Below are 26,586 nucleotides of genomic sequence, written 5' to 3'. Positions count from 1 at the left end.
GCTGAAGTAGTCCCTGTTGTACAAGCATGTCTAAAAGCAGAGGCAATGTTTGCTTTACATGGTGGTCAGGTGGGCAGAGGGCACCCTATATGTAGATCACCGACTGCCCCAAATGTGAACTATCCCACACTCATTTGATGATTCTGAAGAGAGGAAAAACAATAATACAGGGTAATCTGGAGAGTCAACTTTCTACTCAAGGCAATTGAACAAAAACCTTGCAATGTATCAAGTGGAATACGATTGATTAAGAAGATCCTGGCACCAATCTGGCTTTTGCTGCGGGTTGGATCTCAAATAAATATTCCCTTAGTTCCACCATGGAGATTATTCTTGGGTCATCCTTGAACAGACCATCAGCAGCCCTTAATATGTAAGAAATAAATATAATGAGAACTTAAGTGGGGGTGCAGCATCTTTCAAAGGATCCCTACGCTGGTGCTGCATAGTCCTGATTCCATATCCTCCCTCTTTGCTTCATCTCCCTCCACTTGCTGTCTCTTCATCTCACTCTTCAAGGTTTTATTTTTCATCCCTGCTCTCTGTTTCTCTCTTTGTCTCTGTTTCCCATCTTACTGGCCATCTCCTGCTCAAATTATGCACCATATGAGCCATCTCAAAGAGCTTTCGGCACGATAGGTGCAGCCGAGTGACAGCGACAGAATTAAATGGCGCAGAGACAGAATCCATTGGTAAAAAATTTATTACAAATGCACGTTCAGGTCATGCTGCTTTTATTACATTATTTTTTGCATCCGGATTCTTTCAGTATGCATGCAATGGAGACCATGAATATGCCGTACTCTTGGAAAGTCACAAACTTATCGCCATCGAGGTCCATTTTCCCGCAAATGCCTTTCAGTATATCGCCACTTTTGTCCATTTTCTGTGAACGAGAAGAGAGCATATAAAATATATTTGTGCCATTGAGTAAACAGTAAACAATGTGAACTGTGTTGAAAGAGTTCACCGGCTTCACAGTACTAGAAGAAATCAAATTAGCTGATGGTTTTATAGGTCGAAGTCTACCAGACAGAGCAGCTGTCTGGTCGTGAAAAGACTTCTTGTGGCCATTCTGAAAGCTTGCCTGGGAATGCATTCCACCCATTGCTTACCATTGGCTCTGCAGTTTGTATCTCACATTTTCTGGCTTTCTATTTGCTGCCTTTATTTGTTTTAGGATGCCAAGCATTTCTCTGAGGGGCATATTTACAAGCCCCTATCGCCACCACAAAGTCACTTTCAGTGACGTTGTGATGGCAATAGGGGCCTCGCCTTATTTACAAGGCGGCGTTAAGCCACTTTACTTGGCTTAACAGTGCCTTGTAAATAAGGCCCCCTTTCACACTGTTTTTAGCGTGATAGGGGAGGGCAATGGGTGTTGCGGTGGGCGTTCCACCGCAACACCCATTCATTTTGATGCTGCCTCCTATTTTTTTACAAGGGCAGTGTAAATAGGAGGCAGCGCCAAAATTAAGACCAGGAAAAACCTGGTCTTAAACAGGCGCTACAAAGAGAAATGCTTTATTTCTCCTAGTTTTTGCTGTTTCCATGGGTGCTGCTTTGCGCAGCACACATAGAAACAGCAAGTTGCCTATGAACGTTTATGTGCAGGAAGGTCCCCCTTCTGCATGTTAGACCTGGCATCATTGGCGTGGGTCTCCCTTCCTCTCTACTCTCCCTATTTTTTATATTGGCTGGATTTAGATGTTCTGGGCGCCGTGCCACTGCTACTCAGTGCCACAGCGAGAATGCTCCCTGTATATAAATGAATTGTATGAATAAGGATAACCATAATGCCTGTATCTGTGTAGCCTGTTTCAATAGTGAGTTAACCTCCATTTCACTAACGCTACTGCAAAACGATCCATTCTCATAGGCCAGGATGGGCTGGTTAAAGATTACTTTCTATCATTCTATCTGTCCCTAGGAACCTAATAGGAACGTCGAGTTTGGTATGTTTGTGCTAAGGACATTGAGGGGCACCTTTTGGTAAGGACCGTTTGTATGTTACATGTTTTGAAATACCTTTCCTGAAAATGCAGTAGTTTGTTGCCTGAGCTTTACTGTAGGCTGTTGCGAGTATGTGTATTGGGCGTCTGGTTTTGGAGCAACGGGCCAGCTGGGTCAGACCTGGCTGGAGAGAGAGATCGGTATTCAGAGCATGGGGAGGGGTGACTCTTTGATCCAAGCAGGGCTGCGCCTGGCAAGGTGAATGATGGCTCCACCTCCCACTGGGTGTCTGATAGCAGACCCCCTCATTCTGAAAGGGCAGGATGTCGCCTCATAAACCAAGTGCTCCCCAACCCCACCGAACTGGTTCTGACTGGAGTCAGTGATTTGCGACCTTAGAAAACAAAGACTTTTTAGGTATAAAATGCTGCGCCGGAACTTTGTCCAAGTGTGTTCCTTCTGGATGTATAGACGAAACTCTGTCCGAACGGACCGAGGAAAGGACTTTGAAACTTTCACCAAGCTTGCCGAAGAAACTACCCGAGGGCCTAAATCGAGAGCGCCTCCTGCAGAAGTCTCAGGGACATTAGACTTCACCCCGTCAGCCGTCAGAATTCCTGTGCGAGGAATCCTACTTGCAGGTGAGGCCTCCGTTGAGTAATCCGGAGCCTCTAGTTCTGCTGTGAGCACCGCGGACTGGGCACCTTTGAATCTTTCTAAACCCGAAGCGGGCCGCTGCAGCTAAGGAATAGCTACCACCACCTAGAGCCCGCCTAGGTCTGAATCTTTGAACCTTTTGCTAAACCTGTGGGGGCCGCTGCAGCTAAGGAAGAGCTGCCGCCGCTGAGAGCCCGCCTAAATCTGCACCTGCAACTCTTCCGCTGGATCAGTGTGGGCAGCCGCCGCTGAGAGAGAGCTGCCACCACTGAGAGCCTGGAACCGGCACCACCGATCCCTTCGCTGAACCTGTGGGGACCGCTGCAACTGAGGGAGAGTTGTAGCCGCTGAGTGTCTCCCGTGGTGCCATCCGAGCCGAGACCCTCCTTTGTACCGTGGGCCGCTGCAGTCAAGAAGAGAGCTGTAGCCGCTGAGTGCCTGCACCCTTTGCTACTTGGCATCATCGTGATTTGTCCCGTGGACCGCTGCAGCCGAGATGAGAGCTTTTACCGCTGAGTGCCCCCACCCTATTGCTACTTTGCACCATGGTGATTGGTCTCGTGGGCCGCCGCATCTAAGAGAGAGCTGTGGCCGCTGAGCGCCCGCACCTTTGGCCAACTTTGCATCCTTGGTATTTGTCCTGTTGGCCGCCGCAGCCGAGAGAGAGCTGCTGTTGCTGTGCGCCCGCACCGTGTCTCCCCTTGTTGAGGATTGTCGCTATTGTCCTGTGGGCTGCTGCAGCTAAGAGAGAGCTGCTGCCGCTGTGAGCCCACCACGGAGCTGCACGACGAGAGTCATTGCCACCACCAGCCCAGGCCGCCGTAGCCGCGTGCTGCTGCCGCTGAGCGCCCACCTGTCCCCGAGTGCCCAAATCATTGTGGGTGCACACTGCGGACCTCAACCTCCAAGACTAGTGGTCGCTGGGAGTACGCCTGTCACCGACTCCACTTCTTCGAGAAGCTGCGCGCTGTGTCCCCTTTCAACGACAGGTATCTGGTGCGCACCGGGTCTCGTAGGCCCCGACCCTGAACTCAGTCTGTGTCACGCTTTGGGTGAATACGTTATTGTCTCTTTGAGTCCCTATGGGTGGACGTGAATAGTAGTTGTTGAAACGCTTTAAGAAGTCTTGAGTTAAACTGTTGGATAAAGATATTATTTTCCTATACCTACCTGAGTCGTGTCCCTTTTGTGCATTGAGCAGCACACATAGAAGTATCAATACGGCATTTAAAGATTGTTTATGTGCAGGAAGGGACACTTTCCTGTACATAAACAAACTTCCCCTGCACGCAGACACCCTTGCACTATGGTGCAAGGGTGTCTGCGTTGGCCTGCTAAATTTAGCGCCAGCACAGGGGCAAATGCAGGGCTGCACCATATTCTTGTGAATGTGGTGCAGCCCTGTGTTTTGGAAGTGGCGGAGCATGTCATTAGCCTTCTAGGCTTAATGACACGCTTTGCCACTTTCATTGTAACTATGCCCCTGAGTCGCTCCCATGGGAGCAAACCTTTTTCACCATCGCTCCTTGTATTCTTCCACAAGTCCTCGCTTTTTGTAAACAGGCCTTTACATTTTGTTCTTATCTTGTCACATTTGCTGTGCGTTCAAAGACAGAGGTCAAATGTCAGGCTCTGGCCCAGAGCGTGGAGACTCCCCCATGACTGCAGGGCATCCTCCACGTGTGTGGAGGCCCTTTATAAATCAGACCCCCAGGAGCTTATTTCCAAGTCCCTATCGCCACCGGAGCGTCATTGTTTTTAACGCACCGGTGGCGTTGCGCGAATCCCCATATATACAAGGTAGCTCTAAGCCACAATGTGGTGTGACGCCACCTTGTAAATATGCCCCTTACCGCTGCAGTCTGCTGTGGCAAAGGGGTGGGCAGGGGGTGTTGCTGTGGGTATTCCACCGCAACACCCATTGCTTTTTGAAGCTGCCCCAGATTTACACGGATGTGGCAGCACCAAAAACTAATGTCAGGAAATACCTGGTCTTAGGATGGCTGCATACATAGAAATAGCAAATCGCCTTTAAAGATTGTTTATGTGCAGGAAGGTGTCTCTTGGCACTACCTACTTTAACACAACCCCGCCCCCCCCCCCACATTGCTTACGCCATTTACTTACGCAGAGTGTGGGAAACTCCGCCTTGGCCATCTTGACGAGTTCAGGCTGGCTCAGCGTGCTGCTGTCCTTGTCTTCTCCTGCGTATTTATTGAACTTTTCAATCATTGCGCACATCACAGCTTCCAGATTCATTTTGTCTGTAAAACAGAAGAGGAAACAGAGAAACCTTGTCACTTTCTTCTGGTCTCTGAAGTTCAGAAGAGACAATTGATGTTAATGATGTTCTGAGGCAGCGGTTCTTAACCTTTTTGCTCCTGTGAGCCCCTACTAAATCCCTACTGCCCCTATTAGATTCTGTGTACTGCACTTGCTTTGCCCCCAGTAATCAAGATAAGGGTACCAAATTAATTTTTAACCTCCAATTTTAAACTCATTCACATTTGCGGAGTGTTTTAATTTGAAATGTTACATTTGTTTGTGTATTTATATATATCATCTTGAGTCCTAGAATCTTTGCTTCAATTCTCACCCATAGAACAGTCTCATGACAGACTAGAGCAAATACAAAGAAAGTACCACCACACCCTGAAGGCCCTTTCTTAGATCCCCCCATGACCACATCAAGACCTACTTCATTGAGAGAAGCATCGAAAACTGCGAAAGTGCACGCGTTGGCATCTCGAAGAGTCTAAAAGAAACTCCTTGAAACTCAGGGAAAGTTGCAAGGCTCTGTGGGAGGTTCCTCGGCCAAGAGCAACCGCTTTGTGGCTGGATTCTTGGCAAGAAGACACAACTTCCTGGCATATTGCTGGCTGTGTTGGCAGAGGGCCACAGTCTCTACGCCCTGCTCTAGCAGCAAAAAAAGATCTGCTTCCTTAATACCCACTTGCATGCCTTGCCACTGTTTGCCTTCCAAAGGACAAATGTGCAAAGCCGAACATGACTACAGACTAGAAATTATTTATGTAACCGTCTGTGACATATAGAACTATGTTTACTGTGTTGCATAGGGTGAATTTGGTTACTTTTGGGGGGATTCATGTGCTCAGCTCTGGGTCTCCAACTTGCCAAGTGTGGCACTCAACAACAGAGTTCTAGGCACTGTGCAATTCTGGAGAGGCCATTTTGTCTCTTGAAGCATCATCCCGCCTATCCGGAAACATCCTGATCACTTCGTAGAGTTCATTGCAGTACTAAGTACTGAATCAAACATGAACATTTACAAATTGCATTTCTTTTCTACTTTCGAGAACAAGAAATTCAAATAGTACTTGGTCAAATTGTACACTGATGCATTTTTAGGTCTCGCCTGGCGAAAGCAGCGCATGCGTTGCACTAGCCTGGAGAGCACCTTTTGGAATCAATTCTGCGAGGGCTCTCATGCACACGTCTGCAATGGACAAAGATGGCTGCTCTCGCCATTTGTCCATTGCAAACAGCATGCGCGTGTCCGTGGGAGTGTGGACAGTCCCAGCCATTTTGTTGCCGTAGCAACAAAATGCTGCTTCGCGTGTTTTTTTTTTTTTATTGTCAGTCGCCCCGGGGCACAAGCAGGCATCCACTTCTGTCTTTTTGCTGCGATCAGCTGTCCTGAAAGAAGTGGATGCCTGCTTGTGCTCCGGGGGAACTGCAGGACAGCCGTTAGCATTTGCAATGCAATAGGTCTCGCATTTATGTGTCCAGCAGCTGGCCCGCTAAACGTTTTGCAAAACCCAAGAGAAAACAAGCATTGACATTGCCAAAAGACTGGCCACGAAGCCTAGAGCCATTGGCGGCCTTAGCGCATGTTTGTGTTATCTATATGATCCGGACTCCATAGAGTAAGGGGACCCTTGAGAAGTTAATAGCATGTCTTGATAGAATCACATCCTTACATAATATTGGTCACTTGTTTGTGTGATGTTAGAGGGTGTAAGTGTATTTGATTTCAGATACCCCTTGGCATGATTGATGGCTGTTGGCCTATCAATGCTTGACTCTAATCAGCATGACTTCCGGTCATGTCACTTCCGGTCATGTCACTCGACCGAGACCGCCCTGATCATAGCAACTGAGGAAATTCGCAGACAGGTGGATGGAGGTGGCAGAGCCATCCTCATTCTCTTAGACCTCTCAGCAGCTTTCGACACCATGAATCACACGGTGTTACGATGAGGGAAGTGGGGATTGGGGAATTGGCCCTATCCCTTCTTTCTTCATTTCTGGCCTCTAGGGAGCAGAGTATATAATGGGGAAATTTGCAATCTGAATCTTACCGCTTACCGTGTGGAGTACCGCAGGGATCTGCATTGTCACCTACACTGTTCAATATATACGTCACTCCACTCGCCGCACTCATCAGAGAGCATGGTTTTTCGTTGGTCTCTTATGCAGACGACTCACAGATTGTCATCTCTGCATTCAAACAGTCCGAGGCCACTGCCGTTAATTTCCATGCCTGTCTGACTCATATTGTGAGATGGATGTGTCGCAACTACCTTAAGATTAAAACGGATAAGACCGAGGTGATGGAGTTTGGCAACGGTCCATCCCTGTGGAACCCTACTTGGTGGCCGACAGAGGCGGGTCAATGTCCCATTCTGTCCAATAAAGTCCAGAACCTGGGGGTCATTTTCGATGACCAGCTTAATTTTGCAGCCCAGATAAACAGTGTAACCTCTTCCTGTTTCTTTGTATTGAAGCTTCTTAGGAAGATCTTTCCTTTCATCCCCCAAGAATTGAAGAAATTAGTAGTAGTGGCCCTTATCCTCTCCCGGCTAGATTACTGCAATGCGCTTTTTATTGGCACCGATATAGCACAGAAGGTAAAATTACAATCAATACAAAATGCTGCTGCTCGGCTACTGTTAAATATTCCTAGGGGTCACTCCACCTCTGCTGCCATCAGGTCATTACATTGGCTCCCGATTCAGCAAAGGACGGAGTTTAAAGCCTTATGCCTGGTCCATAAGGCATTATTTGGTGGAGGGGCAGCTGATTTTCGGAAATTCTTCTCTTGGGACACCCCCACCAGAAACCTCAGATCCACAGATGCGGGTTTCATCTGTATCTCTAAAATGTGTAAAGCCAGATGGGGAGGTAGGAGTCTATCACATTGTGCAGCCAAACTATGGAACCAGCTGCCCATCTCCATGAGATTACTGTTGAATAGGCTTCTTTTTAGGAAAGCGCTAAAAGCATGGTTGTTTCCAGCACTCTAAGGTTAGATATAGCTGTTGTGATCCCTCTATCTTACTTCTGAGCACCAAGACGCTTCGGCATTCGAGCGCTCTATAAAACTATATCCTATCCTATCCTATCAATAATGGTGTGCAAGTACCTGCGTTCAGGAGCCTGAGCTCTGCAAATACTACAAGCATCTCGTCAATGGGAGGGGGTTGCATATTTCAGGGTTGGTCGCTCTACAGTGAAGAGGGGTTTCTGGGACTTAAACACAGAAGCAGGACAGCAACCAGTAGGAAAGCGCTCAACCTCTAAAGCTGTTTTGTGGCACAAAGTGGAAACCATGCCTGCAGGGGATCTATCGCAGGAGCAGGCAAACATATCCCCAGTGAGTGTGGTTGTAGCTTGTTTGATTGCCCTCTTCTGTGCTCGGGCCCATTGGTGCTGTTAGGATCCTGGGTGCTTTCACTGTGTGAAGACATGGGGACTCCTGGGTGTGCTAAGCAGCTGAAGGCATAAGGACTGTATTAGGGTCCGGGGTGCATGGACGGACAATGTGAGGCGCCAGGGGCACAGCATGAGAAGTGTGGGGCTCGTGGAGAGATACAGTGAGGGGCACGAACAGACAACACAAGAGGTTTGGGGGTGCTCATGGAGAGGTAATGTGCGGTAGGGGTGCTCGTGGAGAGATACAGTGAGGGGCACGAACAGACAACACATGAGGTTTGGGGGTGCTCATGGAGAGGTAATGTGCGGTGGGGGTGCTCGTGGAGATAAACTGTGAGGGACACGAACAGACAACACAAGAGGTTTGGGGGTGCTCATGGAGAGGTACTGTGAGGGACACGAAGAGACAGCATGAGGAGTTTGGATATAAATATAGACGGCTTGAGGAGCTTGGAGCTCATGGATTGACTGCGTGAGGAGTTTGGGACTCAGTGCTGAGGGCTTGAGGAGAATGAATGGACTTCACGGCAGGTTTAGCTGTGCTTACAGCTTAAGGAGTTTGGTGCTCAGGAGGAGGCAGGGTGAGGGTCTTACAGCACATGGATAGTGTGAGCAGTACCTTACCCATGGGCAGACATTGGAGGAGCTTACGACTCATGGGCAGACATGCAGTGAGCTTGGAACTCCTGGACAGACATTGTGAGGGTTTAAGAGCACACAGACAGGCATTGTGAGGAGCTTGGGACCCATGGGCAGACATTGTAAGGAGCATGGGACCCCTGGGCAGACATTGTGAAGGGCTCAGGACCCCCGGGCAGAAATTGTGAGGAGCTCGGGACCCCTGGGGAGACATTGTAAGGAGCTCAGGACCCCCGGGGCAGACATTGTGGGGAGCTTGGGACCCTTGGGCAGACATTGTGAGGAGCTTGGGACCCCTTGGCAGACATTGTGAGGAGTTTGAGACCCCCGGACAGACATTGTGAGGAGCTTGGGACCCCTGGGCAGACATTGTTAGGAGCTTGGGGCCCATGGGCAGACATTGTGAGGAGCTTGGGGCCCCTGGGCAGACATTGTGAGGAGCTTGGGGCCCCTGGGAAGACATTGTGAGGAGCTTGGGGCCCCAGGGCAGACATTGTGAGGAGCTTTGTGAGGAGCTTGGGGCCCCTGGGCAGACATTGTGAGGAGCTTGGGACCCCCGGACAGACATTGTGAGAAGTCCGGGTTCCGTTAGCTTGCAATGTGAGGGGCTCGCACTGCTATAAAGTACTTTCATCTCCAGACCCCTCCCTCCCAGATGCTAAAACAATATCGCTCACGCAGTGCGCCAGAAGAACACCATGCTATGTGCCTCGCCTTCTCCAAGCTCTGCCAGGTGTTGCACAGCCCTCTGGTACTCCCCAATAAAGTAACCAATCATTATAAAAAACATTGCAGGACCTCGTCGGTGCGCGGCCAGTGCCGCTCTGCAAACACAGCTGCCACGCCCTAAACATTTCCACTGCAGCGACGAGGCGCAGCCCTCTGCAAGAGGCCCTCCGCCCCATGAGCGCACCCAGCAAACATGTATCAAAGGGAAAACTTGCGGTTTCGTTTAACGGGCGTGCGTTTTCAGGGTATTTTATGCTATTTTGGAGCACTGTTCACTCCCAACAACCGAAGTTAAAATTACCAAAAACTACGGGAATGCGTTTATGGACCTCAAAAGCGCTCGTGGTAACTAGGACTGGCTTGAATTTATACCCACACTTTCACTCGTCTCGAATCTCTTCTGTGTGCACGTGACCTTCTGGGCGCGAATCACACTTTCACGAGCAAATGTTTACCCCGATATGTAAGTCTTTTACGGTAACTCTATATTCATTTCCGCGGACCGACTATCACCTATCATTACATAATGCAGACGCTCCACCCAGGAGCTCTGTCAACCTCGCAGCGCTTTGAAGCCACCACAGACTCCCGATAAGCGCTATGGAAAGAAACCTTTGGAACGCGTAGCCGTAACCCAGAGGTGGTACCCATCAGGTAACTCACCGCAAACGATGCAAAACTTACCGCACTGAGAAGCCATCGCTGCAGGAAGCTGTCTGTATTGGGAGGGATGCGTGCGAGTGAGCGTGCTGTTGGAGGGAGGGAGTGCTTTTATACTTTCCACAAAGCCAACCCCCTCAGTGACCATCCAAACCGCCGGAATGCGTTTTTTTTTTGTTTCATACACTTGGCATGATCTTTTAATCCGCCCCCCTCCCGCTGCCAGGGGCTGTTTGTTCTGTGCAGCCTATCCGTTGACGTGCTGGCTGCATTTCAGCAGCATGGGTGAACTGTATATAGCCCTGCTGTTGGCAGGATTCGGGTTCCGCCGTGATTCCGGGGTTGTGTGTTTAATATAGCGCCTACATGGTACTCTCTCTTCATTTACATAGGGCGAAGCTTCGAATGTCAAGGACGCTGTGGGGCGCTGTGTCTGCCAGGAAGCGTCCCTCCCTCGAACGAGCCTCCCATCTTCATCTCTGCGAGAAAGGGCGTGATGGAAAAAAACAGACTGTTTCTGCAGGAATTTGAGGAGAATCCACAAGTGTTGAAGGATATTTGTAAAAAGTACAACAACAAAAAAAGGTTTTTAATCACCCCTGTCATTTTTTTAGCGCTTTAATTGGGCAAGTACTGTCGGGTACTCAGTACCTGCACTTACTTTACTTGAAAAAGAGCGTACATGCACTTCTCAGCACTGCTTCAATGCTTTTAATGGGAGAGTACCGGCACTTCTCAGGAACAAGGAGTACATGCACTTGTGTTTCTAGTGTTACACCCCCCAGCACCATTTTTAGGTCTGGTTGGACAGCGCCATTGTCGCCTTACCTTGTGTGATCAAACTAAAAAAGAGCTTTCAAGACTACTACAGAGAGTGGCTTTTGCTCCATCCACATATTGGCGGACAGCGGGAGGCGGAAGCTGTGCTTTAAGTGAGACGGGTCCTGCGGATGCTCAGCACCTGCAGTTCTAAAAAGCAGATCGCCAACCCTCTCCATCATTAACTTCAGCCTTCAGAGTGCAGTTTGTGTTTGAGAGCAGTTTACAATGACCAGGGCTTTAAGTGGGATGAAAAAACTGGGGGGGGGGGGGGGGGTCTCTCAAAGGGGAGTGGACAATGTAATTAAGGGGGTGGCTTAAAAACACCTAAGTTAAAAGTCTGTGCTTAGGTAGTGTGCTGCCCGACCGGTATTTTGCTGTTTCTGTCATTGCATCCAGATATATGATACAACAAGTAACATCATAACTACAACAAGTCAGGACTATTGCCTTTGTCAATGGTTGTTAGTTGCATAAGATAAATAAGCAGCAACTCTGGCGTGTTGTATTTAAAATTGAAAAAGCTTCCACTTAAAGCCCTGGTGACACCACAACAATCTCGCTGCTCCTGAGTTTCAAAAAGAGAAGGGAAATCCAGAGAGAAAATGGCTCTCTTTAAAGGATTTCCCTTTCCCTACAACGCTCCCCTGGCCTGACGTCATGCTGTAACTTCTCCACTAGTGAGAAGTGAGCAGTGAGAGCACGCGCACCCCTATGTGCCCGCTGTCACTGAAGTCCGGAAAAACGGACCGCCTGTGCCAGGGCACAAAACAGAGCCCGATAGAGACCTATTTCGAGGCCCCCTTTAAAAAACTGCCAGTGCTCAGACCCGGTGGGACCCGGCCCACTTAAAGCCCTGCCAGGGCTACATTAATCCATATGCATTTTAAAGTCTGCCGTGACAGCAGAACGGTCGCCAGACCGGATGTGATCAACAAAAAAGAGCTTTCAGTGTGCTTATTAATAGGGGGTGGGTTGCACCCATAAATTGGTTTACCTGAGTAGAATATTTAATTAGGCCAAAGTTGTGTGCCTTCCCTAAAAAGAGTGGTCGTATTGCACTTTTTGTCTCCTGGCAACACATATAATCAATATAGCAGGGCTGCATTAGTTATGACGCTAGCTAATGGTTATGGCTGTAGACCTGATCAATTTATCATGAAATGTTACAAAAAGGCAATAGATCTAATGCGTTTATTGCAGTGCTTAGCCAGGACTCTCATCAGGAGGCCACTGCACCTTATGCCACATATTGCCCCTTCTATGCTGCCAGCGATAGTAGCAACACAACTACAAACCATCTCTCTGCTACAAGTGTGACAATTCAGACTATTTCAGGCCCCCAAAACTATAGGAATGACTTGGCCAGCTGGTAATAGTGATCTTTAATCTATTTTGAATTACTAATTAACTGTTGTGGTAATCTCTAAATTAGCCAGGCAGCACCACCTTGTGGCAGACTGTCACAAGCACCGGTGCTGACAATTAAGTGATGGTACTGAGTACACGAAACTACCGGCTCAAATTAAGCACTGATTTATTGTGAATAACATCTTAAAGTCAATAAGTATTTAAGGCTGGATTGTGTTACCGTGTATTAAGGCCTAGAGAGAGGTATTTTGTTACAAGGAATCTCACTGATTACCGCAGTAGACATGGGTTTTAATGTTGGTTACCCCAGATTTGCACTGTGAGAATCTGTCTTAAGCCCTTTTAGGAGAGATGGTGTTTTGTTTTGCCAAGTGTAACTCTGTATACATTTGTAATTTGTTGACTGGATGCCTGATAGTAAGCTTGCGGGAAAAGCTTACACTCACTACAGTATGTTTGAGGTGGTTATGGTGACAAGCAAATAATAACACCAATAGGCCTGACTGGCGGATTGATGCACGGGGAGAAGTTATGCCAGATCCCATGAGCCTGGTCTGTTTATTATGAAAAGTTATGGCAAAGGGTGAAGGCCTGCCTTATTTTTTGTGATCAGCATTTGTTAAAGCCAATAGGCCTCTAGTGGTGGATTGTAGTCACACTATGTTACAGGCAGTAGACAGCTATTTACTTACATGCCATTTTATAGATCGCCATAGTAGGCAAGAGGTTTGGTGTGAGTCTCCCTGTCTGACAAAGCCTGGGAGTTGACTTTTACCTAATTTTAATTTCCCGGGGCCTAGTATTTTGTTAGATGAAATCTCTCAGATTTTATGTATGCATATGTTTTGATGACCGACCAAAACAAACCATTGTGATAGAAGATTTGCACTGTCCTCAATATACTCTATTAATATCAATAGTTTTGTACATATTTGTATTACTGTATACCTGATGGGTGCCTCGTGATAAAACTTATAGCCAACGCAGCACATATGACTTGGGAATGGTGACAAGCCAAGGATTAAAGTTATATGCCTGATTGATTGCAATGAAAAGCTACAATAAAGGCAGTAAGTTTGACATATTGTGAAAAGCACAAATTAAAATCATCAGTAGGCATTTACGGGTTTACTGTTGAAGGAAGTGACCCAACTAGGGTCACCAGGTCACTCTCGACCTCCTTTAGCCTTCCAAGTAATGAAGAGTCGATGACGCAGTAGAGAATGCAAACAAAGTAGTTTATTCACAAACTACACTGCAGTGGAGTCCAATCTGACCAGTCTCCTATGATGACTGACGAGGGACTGATTCTAACTAGCATAAAGTTACATTATGTATGTTGCGGAGCCCACAAAGACCCGCCTACTATGGAAAAACACTTGTAGATGTTGTAATACAATGAGGGTACAGAACATAAGTTTCGATTCCGCAGTCTGGCACAAGCTATCTACGGTCCAAGGTCGTCTGGTTTATCCTCCCCACGAGACAGGTGGGAGAAGGCCTATATGTAACGGGAAAGGCATACGTTAATGAGCAAGATTCAGCATTTGAGAAACGAAACTTACCAAGGAGCATTTCTCGTAAATCATCAAGTAACAGTTTCGATTATAATACAAGATGGCATCTACTAGAGGTAAAATGGTGGCACAGATGTCAACCTAACTTTCTTGACATTTGCACTTGTTAATTGCGTATGCATAGAGCAAGAATTTCTTATGAAATTGCTACATAAATGCTAACATAATACCAGGTAAAAAATTAGTAATATGGCAGTAATATGTTTCAATTCTAAAACTGTGTATACTCTTTATTAAAGCTTACTGATAGATTTGTTTTACATGAAATCTTACAGATTACCTTTGTAACAAAGGAGTTTGGTGTTGGTTACCCCCACCGACAAACCCTAGGGGTCGAAGATTTGTGCTGTAATAATTCTGTCTAGAATCTCATCCAAAGCCCTGAGCATTTTAGCTGTTTGCCATGATCTTGTGATAAGAAAAACCATTAAATAATACATTCATCCAGATATACAAATATATATCCACATAGATACATATCAGGCCTTTGGATCAGCCTTCTTTTGCTATTGGTCTGTCTGAGTGCCATTCGTACTCTGCTTCCACCCATGAGAATGAGAATGGCTCGGTCCACATCAGTCATTGGCTCCTTTGCCTTGTGAATGGCTACCGTTTCTGATTGCATGTGTACTTCCACCTGAAAGTGAATGTGTTCCAGTGCCACAAATGGTTAGTCAGCCCTTCAGTTTTTAATATTCTCCTTTTATAGTTCCCTTTCATTTATTTGCTCTCCTTTTTTATTTTCATTTTTCTTAAGAGGATACTACAGGCAGTGCTAATGGGTCTCTTGCTTGCAGCTCATTTCCCGACCATTATGCAATGCAAGCAACACAGACAACGGAAGTAGGGAGAAGTACACGCGAGAGAACACAAGCAAGATAGCTGAAAAGCAAGCACTCTTGTGAACTGCCTAAACACAAAGTAGAAAGTAGCACCTACAAAAATGAGCAGTGGAAATATTCAATTAATGCGTCCACGCTCCAGGAGAGGAACAAACACACAAAGAGGAAAGAAGCCTATGGCAGCTGACCAGTAAGGAGCAAGCAAATGTGAGTAACAAAGAAGCCAACCAGTATTAAGTAGTGGGCTGTTCCTAAGCTCACTATTAGAAAACATGTCTTCCAAAGACCGCACATCAGCTGTCTTAGATGAGACCTAAAAATGGCATCTAGCCATATCAAGTGGACAGGCCATTTAAGCTGCTGCGTTATTAATGAAGAGGCAAAGTTGATTACAATAAAAAAAATCAGTTCATTTTTAATGAAGGACTGTGGGTGCTAGAAAGTGCGGGCCAGGGGCATAATGCCCCTTGTGCCCTTCCTTCCTGTGCCTGCCCTGGCTGGCTGCAGCGCTCATAAAGGCTCTAGCAGGAATAGAACTTGCGTAACGATAGCCCCCACAGCCAATGCAGAGCGGAAGGACCCCGAGCTCCAGGGGGCCCCCTTCTGGCACTGTGCATGGGCTGTGGCCCCTGACATGAGGGCTCCTGACTGGGTCCAGAGCGTGGGAGCCTCCTCCATGCAGTGCTTAATTTGAGCCAGTGGACTGCTTCCATATTCTTTGTAGAGGGGGCCCCCTCAAGTTTTGCTGCGCCACTGAGGAATATATAGTAAATTGAGTGGTAAGCCTACTTTGAACTTTCTGCATTTCCACTACTTGCCCTTTCCCAAGCTCTATAGCTAAGGGCACGACAAGGAGTCAACCTCATAATAACTTCACAGGGTCAAAGGATACATGATGTCACTGTTCCTGGAGTTCTGATGAACTGACGTCCATGTCCTCTGACGTTCTTTTACAGACCAACACCAACTCCCTCTTCTAATGATAGCTGTACTCTCCAGTATGACGTTTATCCTCTAATACAGTCTCCTCTGGCCTCTCTGCAGTTCCTTTTTTTTTTACTAAGTCCACATTGTTCAATTGCATGTACCCAAACCCTGTGGCCCCGCCTCCTGCCTCCAAAACTTTTGCTTGGAGCTATACAAAAAGAACATAATAATATAATAGCGCAAAAATAATTGGAGAGGATTGGATGCGTTACTATTGTGTATGTTCCCTGCTGCTGATTCTAGAGTAAGGCAAGAGTAATCGACCACCGATAGTGCACCAGGAGGAGGAAAGTTTGCCTCCATGGTGCAGGATCTAGAAGGAGTCAGTCAGCCAAATGTTACTTTACAGAGGGTGGCATCCAATTGCTACCGGTGCCTGTGGTCTATGCCCTCCCCTCAGACACTGGCTGAGACAGCAGGCTACAGGGCCGGATTTAAGTGACAGGATGTCCTAGTTCTCAATGGGTGCTGTGCACCTTGTTGTCCAGTGGGGCCACTGTTGCATTAGAGTTTCCAACTCACCTAATTCTTACCTTGTCCTTGAGGCAGCCGCAAGCTTGAGCAGACCTTTTAATAAGGCTTTATTGCCTGGATCATGGGTTTGACCAAGTAAACATTGGGTGTGATCACCGAGGTAACCAGGAAGATGCCAGGTGCTTTGGCAAGGTAATCAAACAAATACGTTTCTGTATAAAGAGCTGGCTCAGGTTACAGGCCCAAGATGCACACACTGGCTTTCAGGGCCGGTCTATGTTTACATAGCACTGATGCAGCCGGATTCTTGCCTACTTTACAATCGCCAAGAATCCTCTCAGGTCGCCAGGATCTTTTTATCTGCTAAATAGTGTAGAGGGGAGGAAATTCAATTCTTAGTACATAATCAACAGAATCAAATCTCAGTTCCAAAGGACCACTGACTCCGAATCAAAATTTTAAAGATTTTATTACAACCAAGAATAGCTGCACATACAAGCACCTTAGTACAAGGTGAAGCAAATAAATGGGCACTAATACAAACGAGAGCCTACGCAGGAGTCTCATTCGACTCAGAATAAGAAGAAGAATCAATTCAAATAACATCAGTAATGAGATGATTAGTCCAGTCTCTACATTAGAAGTCATTAGCCTAAAAGAAAAGGCAGTTAGTCTATCCCTACTCTATCTCTAAGGTGACATCCCTACTTAGCATTTTCCCTCCCAGGCAGGAGAGTAAAAAGGTGTCAGAAGTGAAGACTTCCTTAGAAGTGCACTCACTTAGTCAGAGCTCGTTCTAAGATGCTCCTTCTAGCTTCCCATCTAAACTTCAACCGCTCAACCCTCGGGGCACTGTCCCTAATACAAAATCCCCAAAACATAGAACACGCCCTTCAGCACACCTCTTCAGCCAGGTCTTCTTCCAGTACTTTTCCAGCGAAACTTGTACTTCATCCAACGACGGTTAGCTTGACCTTGGGTCCCAGGCACCATCTCTGCTGAAAGTATCATCTGTAAATTCCAATGTACTCCCCTATTGGCTTCTCGTACCATCCTAACTCCTAAAACAAAGACCTAGGGCCATATGTAGGTAGCAACACATTTACCGATTCATAAATACCGAATTTTACCGATTCGGTATTTATGAATCGGTAAATGTGATGTAGGTAATGATTCGGTAAATTTTACCGAATCGGAAAAATTCGGAAAATATGAATCGGTATTTACCGATTCGGTAATGGGGCATACCTTCCCATTGATTCCTATGGGCCTGGAGGCCCATAGGAATCAATGGGAAGCCAGTCACCATTACCGACTCGGTAAATACCGATTCGGTAATGGGGGGAGCATATACAAGGGTGGCAGGGTGTCACATTGACCCCCTGTTGCACCCCTGATTCTTGCATGTGTGCACATGTGGCGCACATACATGCCCTGTATGTCTGCCACATGGCACTCTTACATCTGCAAAATATTGCGTTTTGCAAGGTATCCGTTATTTATCACCAACCTGTATTTGGTGGTAAATAACGAATTCTCAATTCTAATTTGCACTCTTTAGAGTGCTCCCTACATTCAGGATTCGGTATTTACCGATTCGGTATTTTACCGATTCGGTAATTTACCGAATCCTGAATTGTGCCTCCTACATCCCAAATAGCTAAATACCGGTCGGTACCGGGATATTTACCGAATTTCGGCCGTTACCGACCGGTATTTAGCTACCTACATGAGGCCCTAAGTCTCTCTAACAAGCTAAATGTCCTTGCACCTGCAACAGAAACATGGGAACGAAAAACTTTTCACTTCTCTAAGATTTTCCATCCTCTTGAGACCCAAACCCTTTACCAAGGGAAATCGTTTTCGGCCTACAACATTTAGCTAACATAAGAAATGAACAGGCCTTTCTCTTTAAACGTATTTGCGATCAGGCCTTTACACTGTTAAACACACTCCTGAATCACACTATAAGCATTAGTTTCATTACTCCTTTATACGTGAGTAAGCAGACTACACGTGCAACTTTAATATGGTGCACATTTAAACCTCATACATTGCATTACATGAAAACCAAACACTATGTATTGACTAAAAATACATTTGCAGTGATCTACGACATTACTCTTCATGGAAAGCATAGTTACATTTCTAATCACACTTATGTTAAACAGATTCTAGTGATAACATTTTCTAAGTCACACCTAAAACTACTTTGATTAATATGTGGGTGCGGACTAACAGTGAATATAATGCACCCCTACAAATTTCAGAATAACGTGGCTCTCTATCAGCACCATGGACAAAACGAATTTTAGTGCCCCTCCTAAGAGATTTTCCCTTAGTCCTCCATGTACTCTGCTGCCTTTTCTAAGCGTGGTATATAATTGTCATCACTAAGACACGACCTAATAGTGATGCTTCTCTGCTAACCTTTCTGCCTGAATGCAAAAAGTTTGCCTTGCTGTTTGACACAAGTGTGTGCTGCACCCATAATGTTTGCATCATGCCAGGACACCACCTGAGAGTAACTCTGTGCTTTTACGACTGAAGTAGTGTAAAATTCAATTTTTATTGTAGGGGTGCATTATAATCACACTGGTAGACTGCATCCGCGTGTAATCTTTTGTCTTGTTGACCTGAGTGTTAGAATCTTGTAATGTAACAACATGCAAGTGACATGAGTAGGCCAAAACGTAGAATATATGAAGAATTCTGTTGAAAATCTAATGTAAACAGTAGAGAGCACTAACAGAAAGCACCTGTGTTGTGCAACTGACAATCGTTTAATTGTTGTATGTGTTTATTAGTCATTTCATTTTATCCGTAGATGAAAATATTAACTGTATATGTCTAATTTCTATGTAACTTAGAACTTAGTAAAGCTCATGCTCATTTCTCCTATATTAGCTGATTACTGTACGCCTGAAATGCATTTCCCCGGAAGCTCTCTCATTAGAAAATAATATTTGAATTCCATGTGCACGTTAGATTCTTTTCTTTCTCATGTTTCTGTAGCAGGTGGAAGCGCCCTTGTTAGTTAGAATAATGTCTTTGTTTCAGGAGTTAGGCAAGGAGAGAAGAGGATACATTGGGAGCTAACGCTGATAAGGAGAATTGTTGTACTTTCTCACAGGAGAGTGCTTGGGAATAAAGGTCATCATGCTAAATCGTTGTCTCATGGAAAAATACCTATGAGAATGTGGCCTGATCAGATGGCATGACCTGAAATGGGAAGATACCTGAGATATTAGGAATTTTGGAAGTAAGGAAAGAGTCCACTTCTTCTCTGCCCTTCGGAGAGAGAGCATCTTAGAACGAGCCTTGTCTCAGTAGCTTCATGCTACTTGACCCAATAGAAGTGGAGAGACTTCTAAGGAAGACTCAACATGCTGACACCTTAACTGATCCTGCCAACAAAATGCTTAATTAGGGATGTCACGTTGGTGTTAGTGTAGGGACAGATTAATGCTTTATTTTCATGAACCTTCAATGCAGGGGAACTTGGATTCCTGTTCACTAAACTTTTGTATCCTGATTTTTGAATTAATCGTCTTGTGTATGCTGCACCACCTTAACTTTATTATTAGATTTGGCTTTGTACTAGTCCCAATGTATTTCTACACCCTCATCCTGAGGTGGCTGTATATCCAGTTGTTTTTGGCTTTGTAATAAATTTACTAACTTTATTTGGTAGTCTGTGATTTCTAATGCACTAGAGAACCGCAATTGGATTGATCAACATTTCTAACGATTTCTCTTCCTCCTACTCTTTCATGCTGAGAAAAAGTACCACCGACTCGAGGTTCTAGAGCCAATCTAGAACATGTCCGTCCAGCTCCTTCAGTTGGTAGCAGAGTAGGATGGTTCTCACATGAAGTGGTGGAGAATCGGGAAAAGAGACTTAGAACCCTGGAGCACCAAAAAAGAGCCCAACGGTCGACAACGGAGAGCGAAGAACTTTGGCAGAATTTGACGGAGCTTGATGGTGTGTCGTGTGATAGATTGCAGGGATGAAGTGATTGTATGATTTCTGGCAGAGTTTGAGTGAAAGTTGAGTGAATGTGGTGTCAGGCCGGACGTGGTCCAAGGATTGAGGTTTGAGTTTCAGGTCCCGAAGTGGCCTAAGATCCCGGGTTATATTTAATGGTTTAGAAGACCCCAAGTTATTTAATTGTCTGAACGGAGACTTGAGGAGTTGTCATGAGACGTCATCCGCAGTTCCACCTAGGACAAGAAACTTTGCGTGAATGGAACATGTGGGAATTATTTGGTAAACCTTGTGTACAGGGGGGAACCATACTGATTCGGGTGAACAACACAGATCAAGGGGTGGCGTGTGTGAATGTACTTCGATGATTGAATTCTATCGATTTTGTAATTGGCAGACAATTACGGAGTTTAACATGATTGTGTGTGTAAACATAGATGAGGAAATTGTGAAGGAGGGTGAGCGGCTGTGAGGAGTAAAGGTGACGTTAGAGTGTGCTGCGCTGCGATAGGTTGGTTGGTGTAATGCCACACTGGGATTGGTCAGTAGCCATCAGGAAGATGTTATTAAGGAAATCTTGTCCTACAAGAGAGAACATTTTGATTAAATCATGTGATAGTTTCGGGTATTGAAGGATCTGTTCAGGGGAGATCGGGGAGCAGTTAATCAATTGGGCGAAGAAGCACCACCCGAGGATACTCTAGCATATTATATGGTGACAAAAGTAGAACCACATACTATAATCGGCCTTAAAAATTGTCATAAGATTACTGAAAAGGAAGGGGGTTTGGCATTTCTACACTATGGTTCATTTTGGTTAGAGGTGTTGCATCAGTTGAGAGGAGTGATGTTTGTGGTGCAGCCTTTGCCTAGACCTACACAGTTTGAGGCTCTAGACGCATGTATGCGAGCAGCACATGCAAAGAACAGGAAGATTTCCCAGGAAAGATGAAAAAGGCTATGAGGGCATTTCAGGAAGCACGATGGGATGCACAACTCAAGAGATGGAGAGTAGACACCATAGAGGGAGACAGGTTCTATCCAAAGCTGGTGAGAGAGGGAAATTCTCAGAAAAGGAATGGAGGGGAAATGGAAATGGTGGGAGTGATACAGACAACAGTTTGTTGGATAGTTTGTTATTTGAGAGTCCTCCACCCCACAACCCACCTTCAGAGGAGGGAAGGAGATAACTGGTGAATACAGGGAACATGGAAAGTGTGTCAGCATCTCAGACAGGAGCAGGGGTAGTGGTAAGGATCTCAACAGGTGTAGGGGGACAGGAGTGTTAGTTTTAGGAGGTGTAGAAACAAGTGGAATCAATGACGCTTCACGGTTACCAGAAGCTCTCACAGTACCAGTCACCATTGGTCCTGTTGCCTATGTGTATGACCTGAGCTCATCTGGAATCTCTAGTCAGTGACAGCCAGCTTTGGCAGAGGGAACTGGATTGGGAGGAACTGGGAACATGAACGGTAATGGTCCGACCTTAGTGCCTGTGGAGTCTAGTACCCCTTTACCAGGACTGCTGACCCTTCGGGAGTACACATTTATTCTAGTACTATGCGATCTATACCCATGGTGAACACAAGCTCAGACTCGAGAATGTGGGAAACTCCAGTGAGGGGACCAGTAGGTATGATATTGGAAGCAAGTACCAGTCAGGGAATCCCTAGAACCAAACATATCTTAGATGCCACAGATTGAGAGACTGAGCTGAGAGGTCGTAGTAACAATAAGGAAGGACATAACAGTATGTCGAGTCAGGGAACAATCAAGGCTGCTGTAAAGGCAAAGTTGTTGGATGTGATGAGGTTGAAGGCTGAGGTTGACGAAATAGTTAGTGGGAGCTTGCCTTTGGAAAGAATAGAGACGTATGAGCCAGGCGAACTGTTATTTGTAGCAAAGGACGTCAACCGCAAGGCGAGACGAGCACATGAGAAGTTATCAGAATTGGCTCAGAGATATGATGTAGACTTGTCTTGAATGAAAATGTTGCAGGGAAACCATAGGCTGAACTACAGTCATCGAGAGCCAGAGGAGAAGAGAGTAACAGGATTGAAAACACACATTAAGGAGCTGATTATATAGATACTGGAGTATGCTTGATAAGTTGGAGGAAAGGTGGTCGAGAAAGAAAAAGTTAGGAGAGTTACAGGGGAAACGCCACCTTCAGGAGGGGGAACATCAGGACTTGAGGGTTATCCATTGCGAGAAGTGCCTAGTGGAGGGTATGTACATGTTCCTTGGAGTAGTGGTGATCTAGCTGCATTCACAAATGATTGCCCTAGAGTGAGGGAGAAGCCTACTGAATGGCATAAGCAAGTCAATCGCTTTATTAGGATCTTGAAGGTGCTGTGTATTGATCTGAATACACTGTTTGAAAATGTGGTTCCTAGTGACTTATGGTCTGCATGTAAAATTGCTATTGAGTGGGTTGATGCTGAGCAAGAGAGGGATCCTGTAACTCATGGTCCTTCGCCCTTAGTCATGAAAAGGTTGGAACAGGTGATTACATGGTTGCAGTCCAACAAGCTCCACAAGACATCAATTGGGTTAAGATAGATCGAATGACCCAGGAGCCTAAGGAGTCAGTAGATGCCTATTACGAAAGGCTCATGCAAGCGTTTGAGCAGTATACTGGTCTGGATACACCCGACCCCAAAGACATGGGTCAATTTGTTTCAAAATTTGTGATGGGATTAAGGCTGTAACTTAGACTCGCGATCCAGTAACATTTGATCTGCTGGCAGAATAAGTCTGTGGATGAAATTGTAAAGTATGCCAGATATTGGAGTGATGAGGTGGACTCCAAGCATTGGAGGATAAAAGATACGCTGATGCTGATTCAAATGCGGAATGCGCAGAGAGTAGACCAGGCGCAGGCAAATGGAGGAACATTGGGTTGAAATTAGGGAAATGCCCAAGGAGGGGTCGAGAACACTCCAGGCACAGCTGGACAGGGAAGAGGGAGAGTTTCCCTATTGATCTGAAAGCAGGAATAGACATAGCCATGCTGTAAAAGACAACCGCTTGCCTTTTCTGCCACAAGAGTGGGCATTAGAAGCGTGAGTGTCTATTGAATCCAGTGAATCAAATACAGGAGGGACATTTAGTGCAAGTGCCAAATGTGGTAAATTCTGTGACAAGACAAAGATCTTGTAATAGGGGTAATCAAAGTCAATTAGTGCAAGTGCCCCAACCTCCGAGAATTCCGCAAAATAATCGAACATACCATTAGATGCCCCATATGGAAGCACTAGATAGATTCAATCAGGACACGTCCCAATGACAGTCTGAGGGGGAGGAAGACTGTACTCTTGGAGCTGTCTTAGAGGTTACCCACAGTCCATGTGGCGGCAGATATAGGTGGTCATACTATTGCATTTTTGATTGATACTGGTGCTTCCCGTTCTACTGTGAGATCTGCAGTTGTTCCAAACCTACCTCTCTTGTGAAAGTCAATCCATATCTAAGGAGTTGACAACAAATGAATGACAAACCCTTTGACGGAAGAGGTGCTGGGAAAAATCGGAACCTTTCAGGATCATCACCAGTTTGTGGTGTGTGATTCAAGTCCAGTCTGATAATTAGGGTGTGAGCTCTTGTGTAAACTGAACTGTACCATCTATTGTGTATCAAGAAAGAAGAGGGGCCCCTTCAAGACCAAAGGAGTAGGGCACTATTCAGTGCAGAAAAAGAGAGTCCTTTGGACCAAGCTACGTAAACTACGTAATTAACAGGCTGTCAGACTGGAGACCTTTGCAAAACCTCACTCTAATCACTCACTCATTCTGCCTGGAGATGATTAGACCATATATAATCAACAAGTGAATAAAAAACAATAAAATAATATGAAAAATCAAACAAAATATGCATATAATAATAGATTTATTCACACAATCATGAATGAAAAAAAAAACAGTATAATCATAAACCTAATATCTAATAATACTTACATAGGCAATTCATAAATACAGTAAATTAAAAAAAGACATAAACAATAATAATTAAAAAGAGAGAGTATAAGACAGACAAACAACATATGTCTTTAAAAATGTAACATATCCGTGATATAACAATGCATTAGGCGCGGAACTTGGTGTTTTTGTAATTTACACTCGTTTCCTCGCCCGTGTTCACGGATTATGTAGTTAGAAGGGCGTCGGCGCGTTTCGATGGGTATAAAATGAATCCATCTTTCTCAAGACAAATTGATAAACTCTCATGGTTTAAAAAGAAAAATATTTGAATAAAACCAATAAGGACCTGCATATAATCATATAGTCCTCCCTCAACGTGCCTCTATATTTAGTTTCCAAGTCGGGGGAAAATATATATCGCTCACTTATAATGGGGCCTCTGTATCAATTATTGGTGGCCACACTTGGTTTCTAATGCGGTTTTTAGAGATGGTAGCCTCCTATATAGTTCCTGGAGCTCATGTGTATATATATATATATTTTATAAAATGGTTCCGTTTCAAATTACAACCATATATTCTTAAAAGAGAGAAGCCATAATTCAAATGCACTCCAAGAATTTTTGCGGATGCCTTAAAATAGTTGTTCGAAACTGGCTATTACAATGTTTCTAGCCGTAGGGTGCTCCCTTAGGATAAATCTAGGTAGATGCACGCTCCCGCGTGTATTCAGATCGGGGATAGTAAAGTTGAAATCAGGGAAATGCCCAAGGAGGGTTCGAGAACACTCCAGGCACAGATGGAAAGGGAAGAGGGAGAGTTTCCCTATTGATCTGAAAGCAGGAATAGACATAGCCATGCTGTAAAAGACAACCGCTTGCCTTTTCTTCCACAAGAGTGGGCATTAGAAGCGTGAGTGTCTATTGAATCCAGTGAATCAAATACAGGAGGGACATTTAGTGCAAGTGCCAAATGTGGTAAATTCTGTGACAAGACAAAGATCTTGTGATAGGGGTAATCAAAGTCAATTAGTGCAAGTGCCCCAACCTCAGAGAATTCCGCAAAATAATCGAACATACCATTAGATGCCCCATATGGAAGCACTAGATGGATTCGATCAGGACCCGTCCCAATGACAGTCTGAGGGGGGAGGAAGACTGTACTCTTGGAGCTGTCTTAGAGGTTGCCCACAGTCCATGTGGCGGCAGATATAGGTGGTCATACTATTGCATTTTTGATTGATACTGGTGCTTCCCGTTCTACTGTGAGATCTGCAGTTGTTCCAAACCTACCGCTCTTGTGAAAGTCAATCCATGTCTAAGGAGATGACAACAAATGAATGACAAACTCTTTGACGGAAGAGGTGCTGGGAAAAATCGGAACCTTTCAGGATCATCACCAGTTTGTGGTGTGTGATTCAAGTCCAGTCTGGTAATTAGGGTGTGAGCTCTTGTGTAAACTGAACTGTACCATCTATTGTGTGCCAAACGGAATTTAGCTGCAGATTACGATGACATTGCTTTCAAGATAGCTAATCAGACCATTACATAGACATGTTTCCTCTGCTGACAGTGGAAGACATACCACTAGACTTGAGAGGTACTGTCTCTCCAGTAGTGTGGGAATTCACATGGAAAGAGATAGGACTAATTCGAGGAGTCGAGCCAGTCCGTATACAGATTAAGCCAAGTGCAGAATTTCCAAGAATGCCTCAGTGCAACTTGACCCCAGAAATGGTGGCAGGGATTACACCTGTGAATGATTCCATGATTCCGCAGGGTATACTGAGGGAGATAATAGGGAGTTCAGGAAATTCGCCTATCATGGGATTGCAGAAGCCAAGCGGAAAATATTGCATAATTCACAATCTTAGGGAAATAAATGCGATTGTGATTCCATGTTGTCCCGTGGTACTGAATCCTTCTATGATGCTGTTTCAGATCCCTTGCGAAGCTGGTTTACTGTGATCGATTTGTGTCAAGCATTCTTCTCCATTCCATTGCTTGAGGAAAGCCAATTTTTATTTGCTTTCCGTTGGTAGAACCATGTCTTAACGTGGTGTTGTATCTCTCAAGGGTTTACTGAAAGTCCATCTATCTTTATTTGAGTTTTGAAATAGAACCTTGAGAGCTTGAATTCGCCCCAAAATTCTGTGCTAGTTGAGTATGTAGATGATCTCCTAATTGCATCTAAGACACAAGAGGCTTGCAGGGATGATATCATTGCCTTACTGAATCACTTGGCTGAAAATGGACACAAGGTGTCACTGAACAAGCTTCAGTACTGTTTGACTGA

At 45.4% G+C, this 26,586-nt stretch overlaps 1 protein-coding gene across 1 annotated transcript; it reads right to left on the bottom strand.

The window, feature by feature from the left end:
- Positions 1-685: 685 nt before the first annotated feature.
- Positions 686-10,490, bottom strand: LOC146772819 (protein S100-P-like). The gene is made up of 3 exons (XM_085636715.1): positions 10,339-10,490; positions 4,738-4,874; positions 686-886 (listed from the first exon to the last, which is right to left on the bottom strand). The coding sequence occupies exons 1-3, from the start codon at positions 10,460-10,462 to the stop codon at positions 743-745; spliced, it is 405 nt and encodes a 134-aa protein (XP_085492841.1). The 5' UTR covers positions 10,463-10,490; the 3' UTR covers positions 686-742.
- Between the last annotated feature and the right edge of the window lie 16,096 nt (positions 10,491-26,586).

This window comes from Triturus cristatus, chromosome 12, assembly GCF_964204655.1.
Source record: "Triturus cristatus chromosome 12, aTriCri1.1, whole genome shotgun sequence".
Taxonomy (NCBI): Eukaryota; Metazoa; Chordata; class Amphibia; order Caudata; family Salamandridae; genus Triturus; species Triturus cristatus.
This window is presented reverse-complemented; position numbering and strand designations above follow the sequence as displayed.

Bases quoted from the DNA above. Each gene is read 5' to 3' on its own strand.
- LOC146772819 (XM_085636715.1), bottom strand. From the start codon at position 10,462: ATGGTCACTGAGGGGGTTGGCTTTGTGGAAAGTATAAAAGCACTCCCT. The intron at 4,875-10,338 runs GTAAGTTTTGCA...TCTGTTTTACAG, and splicing joins AGCGATGGCTTCTCAGTGCG to ACAAAATGAATCTGGAAGCT. The intron at 887-4,737 runs GTAAGTAAATGG...TCTCGTTCACAG, and splicing joins CGGAGTTTCCCACACTCTGC to AAAATGGACAAAAGTGGCGA.